We start from the raw sequence: 24009 nt of genomic DNA, 5'->3' as shown, positions 1-24009 counted from the left end.
ATTCAAATAAAATATTTATTTATATATAATTTATTATAAATTTTAATTGTATATAATAAAGTTTTAGTCTATAAAATACACATACTAAAATATTAGTATATATATTTTAAAATTATTTATTATTATTATAAATATATGTTTCAATATGATTTATTTTTTATTTCTGATTTTGAATTTTATATGTTTTACAAATATTATAGACATGTATGATATTTATAAAATTCATAAACATATGCTCGTACGGATATCTAGAACACGTACAACACAGATTTTTATCCTACAAAACATGTGATGAGAAATTATAGCTGCACCCCTTATCAGTTATCACCCACCTGTTTGTTCAGTGAATCTTAAAGCAGACTATAGAATCTTATCTTATTATATTCAGTTATTAACAGTTTTTTATTATTAACTTATATTTATTTTAGTGATAAAAAATACTTTCTCTAATATTTAATTACTAATATTTTTTTATTATTAATTAAACTTATTAAAATTATAAATTTAATGATTTTTATATCTTATTTAAAGAATTTGTATCATAATTTAGTTATAAAATTTATGAATTTAAAATATAGTAAAAAAAATATTAGAAAGATAGTATTAAATTGAGTGTGGCTAAAATTTATTTGAAATCTTTTCTCCACCGATACCCTTTTAAATCGTACCCCATGATTAGGTGTTTCTACTAATAAACGGTTCTCATTGCGTAAATTGTCACACTTCATAAAATTGAGTGGTGAACATGTGTCAAGTTTACCGATAATAAATAATAAATTATTAAAAAAATTATTTAAAATATGTTTTAATCTCATTTTATTTGATATTTAAAATTTTATTATTAGAACTAAGAGATAAATTATTATTTTTATTTTATAATAATATTTTTTCCTTAATATTAATTTTATTTATCTTATTTATAATTATTTTAATTTAAAAATAATAATAAAGGATATAAATTAATATTTTATTAATATTATAAAATCACAATCAAAGTGAAAAAAAGATTGTAACTAAAGGAGTATAAATGTGTGTCTTGTCAAACAGTCATATTTTCTTAGCACCGAAGTAATATTTCGGAATTCTTGTAAACATATGTTTGGTTTCCCGTATAAATACGTGTGGCGTTGAATTTAAGTTGAAAAAGTTAAGTTTAGTTAAAGTTAATTTTATAAATTTAAGTTTAGTTAAAAGTAAGTTTAATATAATTTGATTTATATTTAGATATTTTTATTTTAAAAGTATTTTATTGAAATGAAAGTTGTTTAAATAATATTAATGAAAAGTATTTATATATATATAATTACTAAAATAAGTATATATTTTATAATAATAATAATATTGTTTATTTTATTATTTTTAGTATATTTGAATTGATGAAAAAACTTTATTGTTATTATTTTATATTTTGATATTAATATTATTAGTTAAACTTATTTTAATAATTTTTTATTAAAAAATCAAATAAAAATGAATACAAGACTAAATTAATAACGATAAAAAAAATATATAAAAAAAATTGAGAAACAAATATGATATTTTTAATAATACAAATATGATAATAGACTTGAGACTCTTTGTGAATGAGGTGATAGTATAACACATTTTCAACTTTTGAGACTATATGTCCAAAAACATAATAATATCGAATTCAATATCGAAAAAACATAAAAGATGGAGCGTAATTTATTACTCTGCATTATTTGATCTCAGAATTTTCTTTTGATTTTTAATTAAGTTTTTAAGTTAAAAAATTATAATAAAAATTTATTCACATTTTTTTTAATATTTACATATATGAATAGTTATAATATATTATTATTTTGTGTCTATATTAAAAAAATTATAAAATTTTATAGATCGTAAATAAAATTATAATTCTAGAGATTTAATTATAAGTGTATATATATATATATATAATAAAAATAAATAAAATAATAATAAAATAAAATAAAAAATATGAAGGAGCACTTGATTATACTTTTTTTTAGTTTAGGAATTTAATTGAAAATCTTGAAAATTAATGATTAAATGATGTATTAAATTATTTTAATATAATTTTTAATAATAAAAAATAACATTTTGATATTTTAACCACTGCCTTAACAAAACTTCAAAAGTAAAAGATTATTCCAAGCAAAGTAATTGCAGCTTCCCAAAGTAATATATCCCAATCGTAGTTACTAGTTACTACAACCCTCCTCCTTTGACTAGCAATAGCATGTTATTGGTACCAACCACACCATAATTCTCTTCTTTAGGTAATGAAATTCGATTAGTGCCTTATAATTAATGTTTTATTTTTTTTTTAAATATTGTCGCAACTAATACCACCACGATATTTGAACTTTCGCAACAAGTAACTATTTATCTCCATTACCAAACAAATGGTGTGAGTCTGCCAATTGGGCCACGACTTCGTGCTGCTCATCTTTCTTGCATATTTAATAAATTATCCTAAAAACGTGGAAATTGCGCTTTATTCTGGATTTTGTTAATAGTATTCTAAGTACATTGATTAAGAAATATAAAAAACATTATTAAATATTGCAATAAAGTCATATTGGATAAAATTTTGATACACATGTTTTTTTTTATATTAATAAATATTTTAACAAAATTGATGATAAAATTTTGAAATATGAATGAATCGTCTTGAAATAGGTATAGAAAAAAAAAATCTAAACCTGTTAATAGAATTAACATTATAAAGTTCTAATCTAATAACAAAATAAAAACTTTCACAAAGAATATTGATTTCATGCTTACAAAAGGGTTCTATTTATAGAATAAAATAAGAAGCTTCACTTAATTGAATTAAATTTTCACTAACTCCTATTAAGTTTCTACTAGATATTTAAGTCCTACTATCATTTATTTTTCACTAAGCAGCCTAAGAGAGATAGAAAACCATCTAATCTATGTAATAAAAAAAAATGTTTAAATAATTTTTAAGCCCAAAAATTAAATAAATAATCTAAATAAAATCTAATCCATTATAATATATTTAGTAATTGATATTGGTCTGATTGGACTTTTTAATTTATTATTTTTAACTTATTTTGATCTTCTTCTTTTCATTGAATCTTTCATCAATTAAAAATCATATTTTAAAATATTGAACGAGGTTCCAATCATTTGATTAATATTTTTCTGAATTTTTTAAAACTTTTTAGGAGTTTAACTTTATTTCATATAAAGAGTACACTTTTATTTTGTCCTTGTATTCACACTTAATAAAGATTAAGAAAATAAAATTTTATTTTGTCCTTTAGTCGGGGTTGTAAGGTTGGGATAATTCTATCTTTGAGGGATAGAGATAGAATACTACATTAGCATAACTCAAAACCTTTTTTTTTTCTTAACATTATTAATTTTGATATATGAAAAAAAATTAAATATGATTAAGTTTGATGTTTATTTTATTTTTGAAGAGGATATATAACTAAAGAAAAAGTAACGTAACTTAGGGCACGGGGTGGGGCAAACCACAATGACTTTTTGGGAAAGAGACGTGAAGTTGCGTCAAGCTCGATAATTTGGTTAAGTTTGTTTTCTTCTTTTTTTTTTGTTTGGTTCGTCCCTGGAGTATCCACTCGATAGGGTGACTAATCTCCTCATTGGAGGCACTTCAAAGAGTAAGATAGCTGGTCCCAAGATTTAACGCGGCTGCATACACAAGGTAGGAGTCGAGGCACTTCAAAGAGTAAGATAGCTGGTCCCAAGATTTAACGCGGCTGCATACACAAGGCAGGATTCGAACCCCTGACTTTGCTTAAGCGTGGATCAACCCCTACCGTTGAACCACACGCTTGGGGTTAGTTTATTTTCTTCTACATTTATTTTTTAAATTATCTTCAATAAATTTTTATAGTTATTTTTAGTTTTTACTGTCTTTTCAAAATGCAAAGAAAAAAAAAAGATTTAAAGATACAATCTCAAAATCATTGGAAGAAAACTAACAAATAGAAGGACGAATATATTAAGGAAACCTAAATTTCATGCTTTTCGTAAATAAATATTTCAAGCATTGATGTTATCCCCAAGTATTTTACAAAGTTTAGCTATGTCCATTTTGTTTCTTGACCTTTATTCATTTACGCAGCCATATATCTATTTAAATACGATAATTATTAGCATATATTTTCAAGCACAAAGTAATTTCATGATTAAGAAGTTAAACTTGTAATTGCACATACTCACCTTTTTCTACCATTACTATGATCTCTTTAATTATTTCACAACCGTCTTTTAAGGGAGATTAGTAAATAGAAAAACACTGTTGATGATAATTTCTACAAAGTTCTTTACTAGTGTACTAGAGTCTCCATCAAAACCTTTTTCCCACCAATCGGGAAATCCCAAAGCACACGTAAAAACTTGAGGAAGAAGTAAAAAATGATGCGTTTGAATAAATACACGTAAATGGTCTCTGACGCACTAGCATAATTAGTTTTTATATGTGAAAAATAATATTTGTGTGGACTTGAAGAAGCCTTGTGTTTAAATACTTAAAAATCACATGGAAACTTCTCTATCTCTAACAGCAAACAGAAAACTCCAGTCCATGAAACTTCGAGGTGGCTAGAAAATATATCTTTTGAGGTGGCCCTCCCACGTGATGTGTGCACTCGTAAAAAGCACAAAGTTACATCCTCACATGAGAACGTGTGGATTAGACTTAATTATCCTTTTATGAATTTAAAACAAATACAATATAAAAATAAAAATAAAGACTAATACCAATAAAATATTGGCCCATCTCTATTTATTTATATAAATGTTATGCAATGGGAATTACCACACATATACACATGTTTCAATATTGGTGAGATATTATTCCCTTTAAAACTCAAACCCTCACGATTTTATTTTTGGACATCACCCAAAAGACCTTTCAATCAATAGAGATAAATGTGTGTATATAAACTCATGTCCATCTTCTTGTTTGAACGACGTGAGACTTTGCTTGCATCCCAATAATAAAGAGTAAAAAAGGGAGAGAGTAGAGAGTTTAAGTTTCTTACCAAAATAAGTGGATGACAATTAATGATAAACCTATAACTCATTATAATGTCTCACATCCGTATATCTATCATACATTAATATAATTACATGAATATGGTTTTCCAACAATATGTAACAAGTGTTAATTAGTAAATGTGATGGCTAAGCAAGCTAATTAGTCAATTTACTTGGTCCATTTATATGTGGGAGGGCTGAGTCGCAATGTTAAATTTGTTAATCCTTTTAACTTTTCTTATCTAACCCACTTAGAATGAAATTTTACTTCATGTTTTAGAAAAATGATTTTTTATTAAAGTGTTTTTTCTCTTCGAAATATAACTCATAAATTTACATAATTTTCACCATATGGATTAAACGTGACTATACAAATTTATTCTGATAAATCATATCACAACTTATGAATTTATTGATATTAAAATTTTAGAATGTTTATTTAACGGATTAAAAGTTCGTTATAGGATTGTAAACATAATTTTTTTTATGTTTGTTATAAGTTTTGAAAAATTATTTTTGAGTATCGATCATTTGGAAAAAAATTATTCCATAATAATGTTTTTACATTTTTATACTCATGTTGAAGGAGTGAGAAAATGGTATTTTCATGGAAATATGAAAAGTGTTTTAACACACTTACAATTGTCCTTTTCAATTATTTTTATTAAAAATATTATGCAAATTTTTTTAAAAATATTCCAATATTATAATGTAACCAAGCACATTCTCTACATAATTGGGAATAATATTTCAGTTAAAATATTTCAAGAAATTGATTTTTGAGAATGTAATATGATACTTTGAAACAAATGTCCACTTAAATGACAAATCAAATTAAACCTCTTAGGTGTGAGTCATTCATGTAAAAGATATTTAGTATTGTGTGAATCTCCACAACTTGAATCTTATGATAACAAATACATTGCTGACGCCTATAAGCCATTTAATACCTTTCAAAATCTTACACTTACCATTATGCATCTTCTTTTTAAGTTTAAATATGTTGAAATCATTAGAGTTTAACTAGTAGTGAAAGATTTAAGTAATATGTAAAAGAGTTTATTAGTCATTTGTTAGTGTAAAAAAAATTTCAATATCAATTGATAACAAAACATCATTTGTATGTTCTTATCAAACTCAATAAACTCATCATACAAAATATACATAATTGAAAAATGATCGTGCAAAATTAATTGTATAAATTTTTTTCTTTATGCAGGTAGTTTAATGATCATACACTGTCAATATAAAAACTTATACTATCAATCAATAAAAATATATAATTTATATAATTTTTAAGATAATTATTATAAAAATCAATAACTATTTATACAAAATAATGTGATTAAATGATCGTGTAAAATTATTTTTTTAATCAAATATTATTGTAAAAGTCTTATATTATTTTTTTTCATCATTTTAATCTTTCCAACCTATAAAATAATTGCTCTTTCCATACTATTTAGCCATTATTTTGCTGCTGCCTCACTCGTACATCAGTCTTTTTAAGTAACCAACAACTAACAGGCATGCACTAAAGCGGAATACAGCAAAACAAATACATTGCTATATACTAGATTAAAAATAGCAAGTGTTTGCGAAAAGAAAATCTATATAAATATTGTTGTTGATTATATTAAAGCTAAAACTAGAATATGATGGGTTAATGGCCTACAATTGATGCAAGTGAAAATTGTGTCATGTTATTTTCCGAGTAAAATTGGTTAACATGATGTGGGGGGGACCAAGGAGGCAAAGAAAAGAAAAAACATGCAATTAAGATTCCGCATCTAGGAAGGGATCATTCTTAAGACTAAGAAACACTCACTTTTGTCTGCTCCCAGAATGGGAGGGACGCAGACAAAGACAGCCACTTCCCTGTTTGGGTCCCCAATCCCCAATCCCCAATTCCACTCCACTTATCATAACTACCCAATACCCATATAAAAACATCACTTAACCATACAATTAGTTCATTATTACAATTTATTATCTATAATTCATAATATTATTAATAAAAAAAATATTTTGATTTAGTGCTCACTTTTTTATTTTTATTTTTTTTAATTAATTTGCTTAATTAACTCACTTTTTAAAAGTATTTAAATGTTAATTTTATTAAGAGTTATGAAGTTAACATTTTAATATATATATTTATTTGAAAATGTTATGACACTTTTAAATAACCGTTGTTATGAATATGAACCACATGCTTTTCTGCGTTGTCGACGTTTTTGTTGATCATTGTTAGCGTCATTTTATCACTATCGGCATCCACAATTTGACGTTGACCCCGCTGTCTGAAATTCTAGAAAAAGAATTTATTTATTTTTCTTTTTAACCAAAAAGTAACAAATCTTTTTTCTATAAAAAAGAGCCAAACAATCAAGGGATTTTATTTCATCGTTAAGTTTCTACGGTTCAGCTGAACCGAAAATAAAATAAAAATTTATGGAGGCCACAGAATTTTATATAAACATTTGAAATTGAATGGTTAGGTAGATGTTAATCTCGTGGGTACGACTTATTGCACAGGAATATTCTTTCAAAGAAAAAATGTCATGTTGATTCGAATCCTATTTTACATTGATTCTACTAAAAAAAAGTAAAAAAGGCATGTACGTATAATATTATAAAGTTTTAACATATAGTTACTTATCCACTACATCATATCGAATGAATTTATTGTTTTTTTTATTATAAAATTACATTACACTCAAACTAATTTTAATTAATTAAATATGTAAAAAATTGTATGCATATTCATTAAACTTAAAATAAATTTATTTGGATGTTTATCTTTTTAATATTTGCGAACTACTAATTAGAAAGCAATAATATATAAAGGATAATAGTCACATGAAACATTATAATTTTAATGTTAGAAGAAAACAATTTTTTTTTGCCACGGACTGTACAGAATAAAAATGATTATGTATCTTAGATTTAATATTTGATTCACTGGTGTAAAAAAATAAATAATTCATAAATAAATTATTAAAAAAAGTGAAGGGCTATAAATCATTTTTATTTAATGTTTTTTATATCAAAATCAAATTTAGTATATATTGACGATAACTAACACATTTTATTTATTTAATTAATTCAGCTATATAAATCATTCTTGTTCAATAGTTTATTACATAAAGTTGTTTTCTCGAGATATATCATGCTTTTGATTTTCAAATTTAATCGATCATGTGTAAACAAAATATTGATTCACTTTTATACGATGAATCAATATTTTAATTTATGCAATAATATATATATATATATATATATATATATATATATATATATTATGTAGAATTAAAATTTACAATAAATTATATATACATTAGAAGTTGTTTTTAATCCGGTTATAACTTTTATTTTAATATTTTAATTGTTTTAAAGTTTTAAAAAATATTAAAATCTAACTAAACATGTTGATTGCAATACTGTAAAAATTATTATTTTTACTTAAATTTATTAAATAAATGATTATGTGAATTATTGTTTCAATGATTTAAAATTTTAAGGATTAAAAAATTCTTATGAATTTAGTTATTTAAGAGTTATTTTGAGTTAATATCAAAGTTGATCAAATTAAGAGAAGATATATAAGATTTTTTTTAAGACTTAAGCTTCATAAGCTTATTTTCTTGAGAAATTTACAGATAAATTAGGGATGTGAACTTTTAAACCAAAGGATATTTGTTCCTCCTCTCGACTTCACAGACTGCCCTTATCCTTCCCTGGGGCGTAGATTGTATTACTGGGTTGTAATTCAAAGCTTCAGAGCTAATAATTAGGTGTTGGTGGTGTCATACGGAGAAAGCTTGAAGGATCCCGTTTTTTGTCATTCTTCCTTTTTCTATCTCACTTCTTGGTGATTTGAAGTAAGAGAAACTTATAGATTGATACATGTTGTATTGTCTATGTTGATTATTTCATTGTTTCGTCCTTTTTGTGACTTTGTTGTTGGATTAAGATCATTAATCCTTATGTTTTTTGGTGTTCTTGTATGTCATGGTGAAGAGTTGATGATTGTAAGGCTTCTTATTGTTACATGTTGTCTAAGTTAATGAATTTGAGTTGTTTGACATATACAAATGTTGATGTCTAAATTACATATTGGTTTATGAAAATCGAGAGTAAGAATTTTGAGTTATTGAACTAATATATTGTGAGTTATTGAATCTATTATTGAGATATGCATGTTTTATTGAGTTAGAGAAAATATAATGTTTAAAAATTAAAATATAACATCATGTAGATATGTGTTGTGGTTTTCTAAGACTCCAATTGTTGAAAATTCTCCTTAAGTATTATTGTCTTTTGGAGAGGAGTATTGAGTTTCCTTTAAGTCATTAGCTATTATAATTAAGGTATAAAGTTCACGATAAAATCCTTAATTGATTATTGAAAATGTGTATGGTATCACGAGAATAGTTTGTAGGTTGTACTCAAAGATGACTTGGTTAATGCATGCTAATATCGTAATTGATCCATACTCAAGCTATATTATATATGATGACAAGTATTGGACTTTCCTATTTAAGTAGTGAAATTCGAGAAATCACATTGTATTTTGGATTGATATCCTAATTTGTTGTTAACCTAGCAAACCAAAAAGGTTTAGTTGTTAAGTTTAGTTCGATAGGGTCAAACCACAAATATTACTCACATATGTTGTAAGTGATCTTTTAGTTGAAATGTGCGACAACACGATTTGTTGTTATGTTATTTGTTACAATGTTCTTTAAGTTGTTGTGTTGTTGAGTGTTGTATTGTGAGTTGTTGTGTTGATCACATGTTGTGTTGAAAAGTTATACTATTGATATACTAAGTTGGTATGCTTGTAAGTTGTAGGTCTATGTATCAAGTTGGATATGATGATGAGTTTTATATTATGTTGTATGTTAAGTAGTTGTTGAGTTGTAAGTCTGTGTTGTATGTTTATATGTGTTGCTAAACTGGACATTGTGTCATAGTTGTGTTGAGAGGATGATATGTTGTGCAATGCTGATGACATGATGTTGATAGTTGTACTTTGCTTCTATACTTTGTGTTATTTTGTTGTCTATAAGTTTATCTTTGCACTTTTTTTATTATTAGACTACGATGATCACATTATTATAGGAGTATGACAAGATTAGGCTAAAGGGCAAATTAGATATTTTGACCATCATGCTGGAATGGTGGTGTTGTTTTGGTGGTTGTCTTGACACAACTTGTATAGTTGTTGTTTGATTGATAACTAATAATTTATATTTATACTTTTAGATTATTATGTGTGTGTAAACTTAAGAATGTAGTATTTTAATTAAAATAAAATCATATGTCTTAGTATTGTTCATTCCTAAAAAAAATAGTAATATATTTTCTTGATGAGAGATGGAAAAATTATATTTCTATAAAAATGTGATAAATTATTTTTTTAATTTGATTAAAATTTTTATTTAACTCTTATTTTTATTTTATTTATTTAATTAAAAGATATTTATAAAATATTTAAATCTAACAAAAACATATTTTTATATGTTCTCAAAATAATGTATTTGATATAATATTTCTAAAAATATAATACCATGCCTGAAAATAAACACTTCCAAAAAAAATACTATTATAAAAAAAAACATTACATTTTAAATCTATTTTTTTTAGACAAAACAACAAGTCTAAAAATAAAAGAATATGAAAAGTATTACGGGGAGTGACTACAATACACTCTCAAATATATATTATGTTATTAATTAAATTTATTAAAAATTACTAAAGATAAGTAAGACTTATCGAAATTTTATAATTATAATAAATTTCAATCAGTAATATATAATGTGTTAAAAAATAGTATATTAAAGCATGCGTTGTTACTATTTTTTTTAAGTATTTAAAAATATAAAACACCTTTTACATTTAACTGTGCATACTTCACATGGTCGATCTCATTTTTTGTAGCCACCCCCGCAAAAGGTGTACCATGAGCCTCATCAATCATTCAATAAATACACTTTGGACACTTCAACAGCCATAAGAAAATGATTCCTGTTAGTTAATGTGTATCAATTATGTAGTATTTACATATTAAAAAAAAAACTATGAAATATTTGTCATTCATAATATTTGTCATTCATACACTATTAAACCTTTATTTTGAGTTTTGACCCATCCAACACATGGTTGGATCGTGCCCTTTGGGATGTAATTATTGGGCTTCATGAGGGTAATGGTGGCCCAAGTTAAAGTGAGTTAATGGGCTGAACACATTGTAAGAAGTTTAGCCCAAAAGGGAGTTGCTAATCGAGCCCTCCTTCTGTCAGTATTTTTGTAATTTCTTTTGGTAAACATATTATTACAAAAAATTAATTTTCTTATTATTATAGAATCATACAATAATTAGTTATTGTAAAGGCGACTAACTATGGATCAAGCCACATTGTCTCAAGCCTGTGTCATCCCCTCAAATGTTACAAATTTCATAATGTCTACGGTTTTAATGGTTATGTATTTTTTTAACAAATAAAATTCATCTTATCATATTATATGCACAAAATAAAAAATATATATATAATCTTTAAAATGATTAGGGATGCGGAGAACTCTGCTGCTTCCTTTATGATTATGTCCTTACAGGAGTACAATTATATCTTTGTAAGAGGGATGAATATGGTACTGTAATTGGTTGTAGAAAAGATAAAACATAAATAATATCAAATTTGATAATAACTTAAGAGTTAATCATCTGTACATCGTCAGTGCAATTTTTTTTTTACACTGATAACCAATTATATTTTTTAATTGTGTCATGTCACTGTAAGTACATTTACTTTTAACAGTGACATGACACAATTAAGAGATATAATTAGTTGTCAGTGTAAATTTTTTTACACCGAATAATATATAAGTGATTAACGTTCAATAAAATGAATCCGACGATCAAGACAATTCTCGCGAACTCTTTCATTTCATAAAAGTTTATTCTTCTTCTTACAAAGCAAATAGCATTTCCATAAAAGTAACATCTTGTAAAAAGATTCTGAAGCAACTTTCCAAGGTAAAATGACCACACGGGAAATACCAAAATAGAATGTCTACATAATGTCTTTCTTTTTAGCAAGCCAGAAGAGGAAGAGACAAAATTCTATGTTGAAAATTCTTATTATAGCATCACCGGTGAGAGTTGCTTATAAGCAATCTCTTCTGTCACATCAGCTCTTTTTTATTTTATGAGTTATTTAAATTTTAACACTGGAATTTTTACAAATAACTTTACTAAAATTTAAGCAATCCATAAAGTAGAAAAGAGTTGATGTAGCATGATGTAACAAGAGGATTGTTTATAAGCAACTCCATTACAAATGATCTTAGTTTGTCAGAGATTACAATTACAATTTATTATCTGCTATAGAAAGGAATAGAGAAAAAGAGCTCATTACCTACTAGTCACTAAGGTTTTGGTTCTCACCAACTTCACCATCCCTCAATGAAATGACATGTACTGTAATATAATTTTATGTATTCAATTTTATTTTATTTTTGTTGAAAATTAATGAAGTGTAGTATGAGAATTTTTTACTGGAATAATATTTTTTTTAAAAAAATTACAAGAATGATCACTGTGCAGGATTATTTACCAAGATAGAACCAATTACTGTTCAAGCTCAGAATTCGGTTCCCGGGGAACCGAATTCTGAGCATCAAAATGTAATTTTTTGTGTTTTTTCAACTCAGAATTCGGTTCCCGGGGAACCGACGGGAACCGAATTCTGAGTTGGTTTTAAATTTTTTTTTTTTTCGTGTATGGGGGCAAATGTGGGCTGATCTGGGAAGCGAAACGGCCCGTTCCAAAAGCAGAACGGGCCGTTCTGCTTAAAAAAATAGAGTGCAAATTCTGAATGTGAAACGGCCCGTTCCAAAAGCAGAACGACCCGTTCTGCTTAAAGAATTTGCACTCTGTTTCTTTAAGCAGAACGACCCGTTCTGCTTTTGGAACGGGCCGTTCCGCTTCCCAGATCAGCCCACATTTGCCCCATACACGAAAAAAAAAAAAAAATTTAAAACCAACTCAGAATTCGGTTTCCCGGGAACCGAATTTTGAGTTGAAAAAACAAAAAAAATTACATTTTGATGCTCAGAATTCGGTTCCCGGGGAACCGAATTCTGAGCTTGAACAGTAAATGGTTCTATCTTGGTAAATAATCCTGCACAGTGATCATTCTTGTAATTTTTTTAAAAAAAATATTATTTCAGAAAAAAATTCGTAGTATGAATGTTGAATTTCAACATTTAATGTTTTTTCTGAATTATTAATTAATACTGTAAAACACATCCCTCTCTTAATTAGCTGAGTTCAAGCTGTTTGTTGACGTAGTGACATCTTTATCTTTTCTGCCAATTATGGTTAATTACTTCATTCAAGTGAGATAGTGAAATATGTCAATATTTGTAACTTCATCATAACACTTAGGATTCCTTCTCTTTCCTATCCCGTTTAATTTTTGAAGCAAAATATTGGTATCCTAAAATTAAAATAATTTTGACAGCAATTAAATTCAAAAGTTAATTCATGACCAGACAATATAGCAAAGAATTTTTAGTGCTATACTAATTAATACTGCTGCAGTGCCTGTCATTGGAGAAATGTGACTATTCTTTGTTCCTTTGCACAGAAAGAAGGCAATAATGGGATATATAATAAACATCAATAGATTCTACTTTATAAGGTAACCAACTAACCATTTTAGTGGAGATGGTAAACTTGAATTCCTATGTTTGATGTATTAGGAAATCATAACATGATATACACAAAGCCTGCAGTGTGTCTAACATATACAATTAACAAACATTAATACATTTTTTATTAGTTAAATTTTATAACTTTTAATAAATTTTAACTAACAAAAAGAACTTATTAAAAAATGTATCTATTTACATTCTCTATTTTTTTTTTGGTTATCCTATAAATAATGGGTTTCTCGTAGCATGTTTAAACGAGTAAACACATCTATTTCAAATGACACACTTAAAGATGCATGACAATTAAACATGTATCATGAGTACCTATTAAGCTTGAGTCGATTTTCACAAAGAAAACATTTTTTGATTGAATGAGATAACCTTCCCTCGGAAAATGGGGTTCAGGGATATTACCACCCACTTCTCCCTGCTCTATGTTTAGTTGTATTTTTTTTTACAATTCATTATTACAATATATATACATATATATATATATATATATATATAAATTAAAGTTAAGATTTTTATATTTTTATAATTTAAAATACAAATTAATTATTTTAATAGTTAAGCAATTTAAATTTTAAGAATAATTAAGTAACAAATTGAAAATTATATTACATATCTAACTAAAAATATGATTTAATTCTTGAATTTTTTGTTTTTAAATTATTTCTTATTTATTATTTATTTGAAAAATAGTATAATTAATAACTCCAATGTAATTTATTTAAGATGTATAATAAATTAAAATTCTAAAAAAAATGTTATGGGCTCCCTAAAGGTATTTTGAACCCAATAAAACTCGCCAAAGATAAATATAGGTTTTAAAAATATAAATCAACTTCTTTTTCAAATTCAAACTCAAATGCATCCCTATATGGAGAGACAAAGATAGCAAAACTAGTCATAACAACAATATTCTAACTCGTGAATATCTATTCAATTTTGACATGAAAAACCTGTTTTGATCGGATTTAAATTTTTCCCAAATGAGAAAATAGTTTTCAAGGTTTGGCTATGGGAATGTAACTCTTGGTCCTGCTGCAATTTTTTATAATTTTATTTTACAACACACACATCGGAGTTCATATTTTATTTTAATACCTTAATTTTATGATTATTAAAAGCATAATTTAGTTATGAGTGCAATGAGCACAGGGTGATAAGGTTCCTAAACCATCTTTGCGGTTTTGCTATCGAAAAACATATGTTCTCAAGTCAAGTCTGATAAGGGTTTGTTTCCGTAAATTTATCCAAAAAGCACTTTTACATAAAATACATAGTATTCAAGTAGACCCTAAATGATAAAAATGAGATACATAAATAGTGTCTCAAAATGTTTAGGGTGTAAGGAAAAAAAATTGAGAAAAAATGATTTTTTTCATTTAAGAAAAGGGTAATAGCAAATCCAAATCAAAATATCTTAAATACTTAAAAAAAAAAAAAAAAACTTTGTTATCTACAATAGTCCTGTCCAATTCAATATCTAGTAGAAGCTATTTACCCACCACATATATAAGATCAGAAGCGTGGAACCCACCACTCCGAGGCTTTCAGAAACATGGCAAAGCTCCCCTACACTTAAAAGAGAGGTTACCTTCTTTCCTTCAAATCATATCAATGCCCACAAATAAAGTGAATACCTTATTGGAGGAATATGCTTTCACCGGCCTTATCATGCAACATCCAATAATGTTCAAATTCATTTTTTCTCTTGCATATTCTCTTGTCCCTTGTTTTTGTCTTTTCGTCTAATCACAGTAACAAGTTTAATGTCTTCAACTTGCTAAGGGCTAAGGCAATAATCTCATCTTGTCATGCTTCTGTGTCAAAGCTCAACTTAATATTTTTTTCCTAATGTGAATAAAATACTTAATCAACTACACGACAGAGTTAAAGATAAGTAAGAAAATGGTCCAAGTGGTTAATGTTTTGTAATTGCCATGTGCCGACATTGATAATGTTTTGAATACTGTACACAACATCATGAAATTGGTTTGCAAGTAGTAAATCATTAAATCTACCTGCCTTTAATTTCCCTCCAAATTGGATTAAATAATACATTGCATGTCAGCAATTTGGTAAGCAATGTAAAATAGAAGCACTTTTATCAATGACAGACAAAATATTACCTGTTTGGGCTTTCCGCATAAATACAACTCACTTCCATCAAATATTGAACTGTCCGTTAGGTAGTCTACTGCATGTTCATGCTTTCTGTCCATCTTTATGTAATATGTATTTAAATTTCTTAAATTATAAATTTTTTTAATAATCATTAATTTCATATCATACAAATGTTGAGTCTCTAACTTGGACGTTATCTATACAAATGTATTTTACAGGTTCCGCTTCTCACTTTGGGGTTGCTGTTACTTGTGAGAGCCTTCATCAACAACTCAAACATCTATCACATTTGAAGGTACCAAAAATACTTTCAAACATAATAGTTTCAAACCATCTGATATCTCCATGTAATTATCGGGAAACCCATGTCCCTTATTTTGCCAATGATGTTTTATTGACTATATATTATGTGGGAATTTTCTCAGAAGTTCAGCCCCACAAATACTTTTGTACTTTTATTGACTACACTGGCAACAACTCTTATACAATGATGCAAGTGACAATTTCCACTGTTTGTCTCTTTCTCCCACACTCCACTTTCATTCCTCTATTTATATGTCCAGAACCCCCAACTTATTCCTACGTATTACTTCCTGCTACCCTTAATTATTCTGTCTATCTTTTTGATCATTTATCTTATCTTGTGTCCATCAAAGTCATGAACAAGTTTAACAAATCTGAAGTTCTAGTGCTCATTGTACTAGGTCTTCTCCTTGGGATCACACCCTTATTACCTTCCTCTTACAGGCCTACCTACCTTTACTTCATCTTTAATGTTCTAATCATTGCACTTGGAGCTGAAGCCGGTCGTATCTCAGCTTTTTCTAAGCCTTTGGAAGACAAACAGCAACATGTTTCTGAGGAAAAGGAAGCACTTAACGTAACCAGTGGAAGTGATGAAAAGAAGCCTAAGATTGCTGAAAAGTCTGCTTGTGATGAGAAGACTGTTGGTGTCACAGAAGTAGATAAGGTGAAAAAGTGTTCTTCAATGCCAAACCTTTTGTTTATAGGAAGCGGAGAAAGGGAAGGAGAAGTGATGGATGAGGAGATTGAAGCAGAAGATGAGATTGGGGGAGTTATAAATAATGAGCAAGAGCTGTTTGCAAAAGCTGAGGCCTTCATTGGGAACTTCTACAAACAGTTAAAGATGCAGAGAGAGGAGTCTTGGGTTTATTAGAAAGCCTTTTATGAACTATTAGTTGAGAGACTGAGAAATTATATCATTATGCTTTAGGAGACAGAGAAACACTGGATTTGTACAGATTTTAATTTGGATTTAGAGGTTAGATTTCTTTGCCAATTATGTCATATCAATGCTACTGAATGTATGTATAAATAATCAAACTTTAAGTCAACTTTAACATCTTAATATAAATGATAGTTGCGCAGAGTATAATTAAAGATATAATTGATTATAAATATGTTTCATTAGCCCTAGTTTTTTTTATATAATATATATATATATATAAGGAGCATATCAAGTGAGAGGAATTTATTATGAGAGGGTAAGAGGGTTAAAATATAACCTTTAGATTAATTTTCTCTCACTTGATTAAATCCCAAATTTTCTCTCACTTGATTAATCTAAGGGTTATATTTTAACCCTCTCACCCTCTCATAATAAATTCCTCTCACTTGATATGCTCCCTATATATATATATATATATAAAAGAAGGATTAAATGATATGAATGTAACTTTTATTAATTTTTATTAATTATTATACCACTCAATAATGTTCAATTAAATGATTATCATTCTGGAAAATATGAAGTTATAATTTAACAATTTGATTGATAAAATTTATTTTTAATATAAATTTATTGAAGAATGTAATAGTTAATAACAAATATATTTTTTTAATAATTTTCAATTAAATCATTATTTTTAAAACTTACTATTATATTAAAAATTCCTTACTCCAGTATCATATATACAAAATTATATATTAATTCAAAATGATTTGATACTTCATTAATATAAATCAAAATTAATCTAATATATATACTTCAAAATATACTAAAATATGAACACTTTGATTACCTTTAAATTATTTTTTAACTTTAATAAAATTTGACATAAACATATAAGATAATATGAAATTATAATTCAATGACTAGATTAATAAAATTCACATTTAATTGAAAATTATTGAGTGGTGTAATAATTAAAAAAGATACACAAATGTCATTTAATATATGAATAAAATATATATCATTTAATATATTAATAAAATTTAAAAATAAAAATCATATTTTAAAACACAACTTGACTCTTGTATATTGTGTGGGAAACCTGACTTATCGTTTTCCATAATTTTTTTAAAAAATTATCAATTTCAAAATATTTCTATAAAAAAAAATTACTTATGTAATTAAGCTGCGAAAATCACTTGTAAGACTCGTAATTTCAAAAAATTTACCTATGTAATTAAGCTGCGAAAATCTCTTATAAGACTCGTAATTCCAAAAAATTTCGAACTGATACATTGAAATTACTTAAGCCCAATTGATGCACGCTTCTCAATCAATTTTATATATGTTTTGATTTTTAAAATCCCTTTGAATTCGTTTGTTTGCAACAAATTGAAGTAAACAGAAGTCGTGGGAAAAAAAGTATGCAATGCAACAGTTCATGTGCGTGTGGGCTGTGGCGTGTATATTATTTGTGCTGAGCCATTTTATTCTTTATATATTGCTTTATGGGTTTGAGCAACTTTGCACTCAATTCCTAAAGTTTAATAAATATATTCAGTTTATTAAATAAATAAAAACATATTGATGAAAAATCTGTTACTTTTCTCGGTTATTTTGATCCATTATGCATAAAAAAGTGAGCTATTTCAATAAAAATTGTGAAAGTAATCAAATTTTATGATTTCACAAAAAAAAAAAATTAAATTATTAAGTAGTATAAAATTACTAATTTGTCATATTCTAAGTTAATCCCTACCACTTTGTTTGATAGATATGAAATACCACCAAAATATAATAGAAAGAAAATAATATAATAAAAATTTTAGCACTCATTTAGTCAATACAAGTCGTGTTAGATGGAAAATTTACATATGTAAGTTCCACATGTAAATTTCTTCTCAAAATTGAGAGGAATTGATGAACTCATTTTTTGTCACTCTCTTATCTCTACCAAAACATCGCTTTCATCCAAATATGAAATAAAAATAAAGTTCTCTCAAATAATAACTATGATATTTTTATTCAAATTTATATGTCATTTGAATGTTATTTATATGTTATTCAAATTCAAATGCCTTATTTATTTGAATGTTGTTTATTTGAATAAAACAACTCTCTTACAATTGTTCTATCCAAATAACTATGTTATTTATTTAAATAAACAACATTCTAATAAAATATTTATTTAAATGTATTTGAATAATATATATACTATTTGAATACAATTAATTAAATAAAATTAATTTATTCAAATAAAAATGAATTTAATCAAATAAAAAAATAAACATACATAACTTAAAAAGATAAAATTTGAAAGGTAAAGTTATATTTTTCTTTAATTATAATTTCTTTTAATTTCATCTATTCAAATCAAATAACATTATAATAATATTTATATTCAATTTCTTATCTAATTTTCTTAAACAAACAAATTCATTTTAACCTTATTTATTCTCACTTATTTCTCTCTCCCTCTCCTATTTCTCTCTTATTCTATTGTCACTTATTTCTTTCCTCACAACCATATGTTATGATGTAGATGACATAAATATATATTTTTTACTTTATAAAAAAGATTAATAAAGTCATTACATGTGATTGAGCCACATGGACAAACAGCATTGGGCAGTCTCAGTCAGAATCTCAGATGTAATTATACTCCTGTAAGGCCATAATCATAAAGGAAGCAGCTGAGTTCTCCGCATCCCTCACGCGACACTTTTCATCTCCCGACATCTGATAGGTGCCTTCTGGAGTTGCTAGTTGAACAGCAAAGACAAATCTCTTATCATGAGGTGGCCCTGAATCCTTCTCCATCCTGTGATGTGAGTGTGACCCACCCATTGCAGAGGAACAAGTTAGTCTCACATATACACACAGAAAGAAAATGAATGCTATATATTTGATACCTGAACAATGGTTTAGGCCATTTTTTAATCATACAAATCTCATGGAGCTTATGCTTTGCAGCCATCACCATCAGAGTTCCATCTTCGTCCTGACCAAGGACGAGCCTCACATCAGCTTTAGGCACCATGTGTGAGAGTTGTTGCAAGGCCAGCTTCGCAGCCTCCAGCTTCGCCAGATACTTCTGATCAGAGGATGCAGAGACTAGAAGCTGTTCATCAACAAACACGCTCGCAACGCATTTGTTATCTTCCCTGGAGAATTTTATATCAACTACCTTTCCATTCTTCTGACATATCTCGAACAGATTCGTCACTGGCTGAGGCTGTTGCTCCAACTCATCCGGCGTCACAATTGGCTCCATCAGATGCTTAATCACCTGCCACAATCACAATTCACAAACAAGCAAGAAAAACCCTAATAAATAATACTCGTTCATAAATGCTATCATTCATTATTATCAATTGATTGTAATTTGCAATGAATTTAATTATAACTTCATTTAATAATCTTTATTATTAATTAGGTTATTGATTAGGCAGACTGTACCAGCCAGAGTCGAGGAAGGTCGAAGCCGAGGTCGACGTAGACGGCGGCGGCGATGGACTCGACAATGTCGGCGAGGACCTTGGGGGCTTTGACAGATCCGGCGTAGGCGACGGCGCCGGAGAGGCGCTCGTGGCGGACGGCCTCGACAAAGCGCGTGACGTTGTCGAGGACGGGAGAGGCGTTGTGGCGGACGAAGTGGTGGAGGCCGAAGCGGACGGCGATGCGAGCAAGCTTTTCGGTGCTGACCATGGCGGCGCGGAGGAGAGAGAGGTGGCCGGGCTCGAGGTCGGGGTACTTAACGTAAAAGTAGTAGCTGACGGAGGCGCTGAGAATGGGATCGCCGATGAACTCGAGACGCTCGTAGGAAACGGCGTCGGCAACGGAGGAGTGAGTGAGGGCTTGTTCCAGAAGCTTCTTGTTCTTGAATGTGTACTGTAGGATGCCCTCAACGGCAAGCACGCTCGCCTCAATCTCCATCTCCATCTCCCTTTTCATTTTCTACCCAAAGATCAAATCAAACAAACCTAACCTTCTCCTCACTCCTCACTCTCGCTCATACTTTTCAATGCGCTGACCAATTAGTCTTATATAGCTCTCACTTCTTTGGATTTTCTTCAAAAAAATAATTTAACACAAGAAAAGTGGTCAGACACAGTTAATTTAATAGTACCATTTCTGATGCTAAAAGAATCACTCGAATTATTTTATTTAAAAATTTATATTTTAAATTAAATTTTAATAATTTAATATTAAATTTAAAATTTTTAATGTATAAATTAAATTTATAAAATTTTTAAAAAATTAAAAATTATTTCATATTTTATTTAATTAATTCAAATTGTTTAATAATTATAAAATTATTTTATACGTTAATTTAAATTAATAAAATAAAATATTAAATAATTTTTAAAATTTTTAAAAAATTTTAAATTTTACTTATACATTAAGGACTTTAAATTCAACGGTAGGATCATTAAAATTTAATGTAGAACATGAATTGTTGAACAAAGTAAGGTTAAGTAAACTCACTCTTAAATAAATGGATCCCTCCGTGTATATATATATATATATATATATATATGTGTGTGTGTGTGTGTATCTGACTATCTGTGTGTAAGATAGAGAAAGAAAAGAGGGATTATTTTACCTCACTCAATAATTCTTGTTCAACATCAAATTTCAATTATGCAACCATTAATAAAACAAAATATTAAATAATTTTTAAATTTGTTAAAAATTTACAAATTTGATCTATCCATTAAAATTTTTAATTTTATTATTGAATTGTTAAAATTTGATATAAAATATGAATTATTGAATGAAGTAAATTTAAGTAGACTTACTTATAGAGTAAATAAATTTCTCTTCTCTCTCTCTATATATATAGAAGATGAATTCACTTGTCTTAAGAGTAAGTCTACCTAAACTTACATCGTTCAATAACTCATGTTCTACATCAAATTTTAACGATTCAACTGTTGAATTTAAAGTTCTTAATGCATAAATCAAATATGAAATTCTTTAAATTTTTTAAATCATTTAATACTTCGTTTTATTAATTCAAATTGACAAATAATTATAAAATTCAAATCAAATCAAACCAACCTTGCGATTTGAATTGGTTTAGTTCAATTTTTACGATTTTAAAATTTATTATTTAAAAATATAAAATATTTTATTATTTATTTAAGACATTACATAAAAAAGTAAAATTACAAGTATACAAATACTAAAATATTTTGATCATTTAATGTATTTAATACTATTTTTTATCTTATTATTTAAGTGAAAATATTTCTTTATTAGTACAATTTTTATTATCATATTAAATATTTTTTTCATATATATAGTTTGTCACTTTAAAAAATTATTTTTGAACTTTATAAATAAATCATAAAATTTCATTCTAAAATTCAGTTCAGTAACTTATAATTTTATAAAATATCTTTTAAATACTATACCATATATTTGGAGAGAGAAACACCTTTCAGTAACTTATAATGTTATAAAAAAAAATATTATGTATACATGCACTATGGGTTTAAAAATAATATTTATAAATAAGTGTGATTTAGTTTGATTCGCAACGGTTTCAAATTGCAATCTAAAAATTGAATCAAACTGTCCAGTTTTTTAAAATTTTAAAATTAAACAGAATTGTTAATTTGTGATTTTTTATCGATTTTTTTTTATCAATTTGTGATTTTTATTTTGGGTTGATTTGGTTTTAAACACTCTTAATATATATATATATATATATATATATATATATAGAGGAGGGTTCAAACGATTGATACTTCATTCTCATAAAATAAAATTGACGTAATATATACATTTTAAAATATACTAAAATATGAACACTTTGATTACCTTCAAGTTGTTATTCAATTTTAACAAAATTTGACATATATAATCTAGGAGACATAAACTTTCAATCTAACGGTTGGATTTTCAAAATTCACATTTAATATAAAGTTATTGAGCGGTGTAACACTTAGCAAAAGTTATACCGGTGTCGTTTAAACCCTCCTCATATATATATATATATATATATATATTAAAAAATATAAGATTTAAATATGTTTTTAGTACATGTTTAGGGTTAGGGTTTGGAATTTATAATTTTGATTTTTTTTTGTAAAAAAAAGTCTTTTTTTTTTTTTTTTTTATCTTTCTAAAAATTCTAAACATTTTTTTTTGTAAAGTATTTTTAGTTCTTGTAAAACAAGTAATTCTTTTGTTCCTGTAAAATATTTTTATTTTGATTTTCATTCTTCTAAAATTTTAAATTATTATTTTTTATCTCTAACAATTTTTTTTTGACAAAGTCTCTAATATTTATTTTAAGAATTTGTAAAATAAATTTAAAGATATCATATATCAGGAAGAGTTTTTAATAAACAAATAATTAATTTAAATAATTAGCGATAAAGACTAAAAATAATAGTTCTAAATTTTATAAAGATAAAAAGTAATTTTTTTATAAATATCAAAATCAAAATTTTTTCATTTTGCAGGCTAAAAATTATATTTTAGCATATATAATAAGTCTCTTTCTATAATTGTGTGAAACGTTTTTATTATTTATTTGACTTTTTTTATATAAATTTTTCTTATAAAATATTTTTAAAGTGGAAAATTAATATGTATTTATATAATATGTTGAATTTGATGAATACTTATATATTAATAAATTAGATCTCAAGTAAAAAATTTAATGTTATTAATGTAATATTTATATTAATATATAAATATATAAAATTTCCATATATATGACACAATTTTGTTAGTCTATTAAGACTTTAAAAAATGGTTTATCAAATATATATTAAAGTAATTTTTCAAAGATATATATGTATATAGGTAAATCAATTATGGGAAAATATTAAAATAGGGTATACTATTATTAATACAAATATATAAATTATTTTTTTATTATATACTGTAATATAATTTTTAATTAATTTATATTTTCAAATATTTAT

General features: G+C 26.4%; 2 protein-coding genes across 3 annotated transcripts; one reads left to right on the top strand and one right to left on the bottom strand.

Annotated features, from left to right (window-relative positions):
* The first annotated feature begins 15940 nt into the window (after positions 1 to 15940).
* On the top strand, positions 15941 to 17228 carry LOC109795174 (uncharacterized). Of its 2 annotated transcripts, none has more exons than XM_020354603.3 (2): positions 15941 to 15977; positions 16092 to 17228. In XM_020354603.3, exon 2 carries the CDS (start codon positions 16361 to 16363, stop codon positions 17048 to 17050), a length of 690 nt encoding a protein of 229 aa, XP_020210192.2. In that variant the 5' UTR covers positions 15941 to 15977; positions 16092 to 16360; the 3' UTR covers positions 17051 to 17228. The 2 variants fall into 2 exon arrangements, with proteins under 2 accessions (XP_020210192.2, XP_020210193.1); XM_020354604.3 differs by lacking the exon at positions 15941 to 15977 and having other exon boundaries at positions 16060 to 16168; positions 16299 to 17228.
* A 2380-nt stretch (positions 17229 to 19608) lies between these two features.
* On the bottom strand, positions 19609 to 21224 carry RTL2 (RNAse THREE-like protein 2). Its single transcript, XM_020350788.3, has 3 exons — positions 20525 to 21224; positions 19978 to 20354; positions 19609 to 19886 (listed from the first exon to the last, which is right to left on the bottom strand). The coding sequence occupies exons 1-3, from the start codon at positions 21017 to 21019 to the stop codon at positions 19712 to 19714; spliced, it is 1047 nt and encodes a 348-aa protein (XP_020206377.1). The 5' UTR covers positions 21020 to 21224; the 3' UTR covers positions 19609 to 19711.
* Between the last annotated feature and the right edge of the window lie 2785 nt (positions 21225 to 24009).

Source organism: Cajanus cajan, chromosome 9 (assembly GCF_000230855.2).
Source record: "Cajanus cajan strain Asha chromosome 9, NIPB_CcT2T_4, whole genome shotgun sequence".
In the NCBI taxonomy this organism is placed as follows: Eukaryota; Viridiplantae; Streptophyta; class Magnoliopsida; order Fabales; family Fabaceae; genus Cajanus; species Cajanus cajan.
Note: the sequence above shows the minus strand (reverse complement) of the source record. Positions and strands in the feature narration are given on the sequence as shown.

Coding starts and splice junctions, on each gene's coding strand:
- LOC109795174 (XM_020354603.3), top strand. CDS start 16,361: ATGATGCAAGTGACAATTTCCACTGTTTGTCTCTTTCTCCCACACTCC.
- RTL2 (XM_020350788.3), bottom strand. CDS start 21,019: ATGAAAAGGGAGATGGAGATGGAGATTGAGGCGAGCGTGCTTGCCGTT. Junction 20,355..20,524: donor ACCTTCCTCGACTCTGGCTG/GTACAGTCTGCC, acceptor TGATTGTGGCAG/GTGATTAAGCATCTGATGGA. Junction 19,887..19,977: donor TGGCCTAAACCATTGTTCAG/GTATCAAATATA, acceptor CTCACATCACAG/GATGGAGAAGGATTCAGGGC.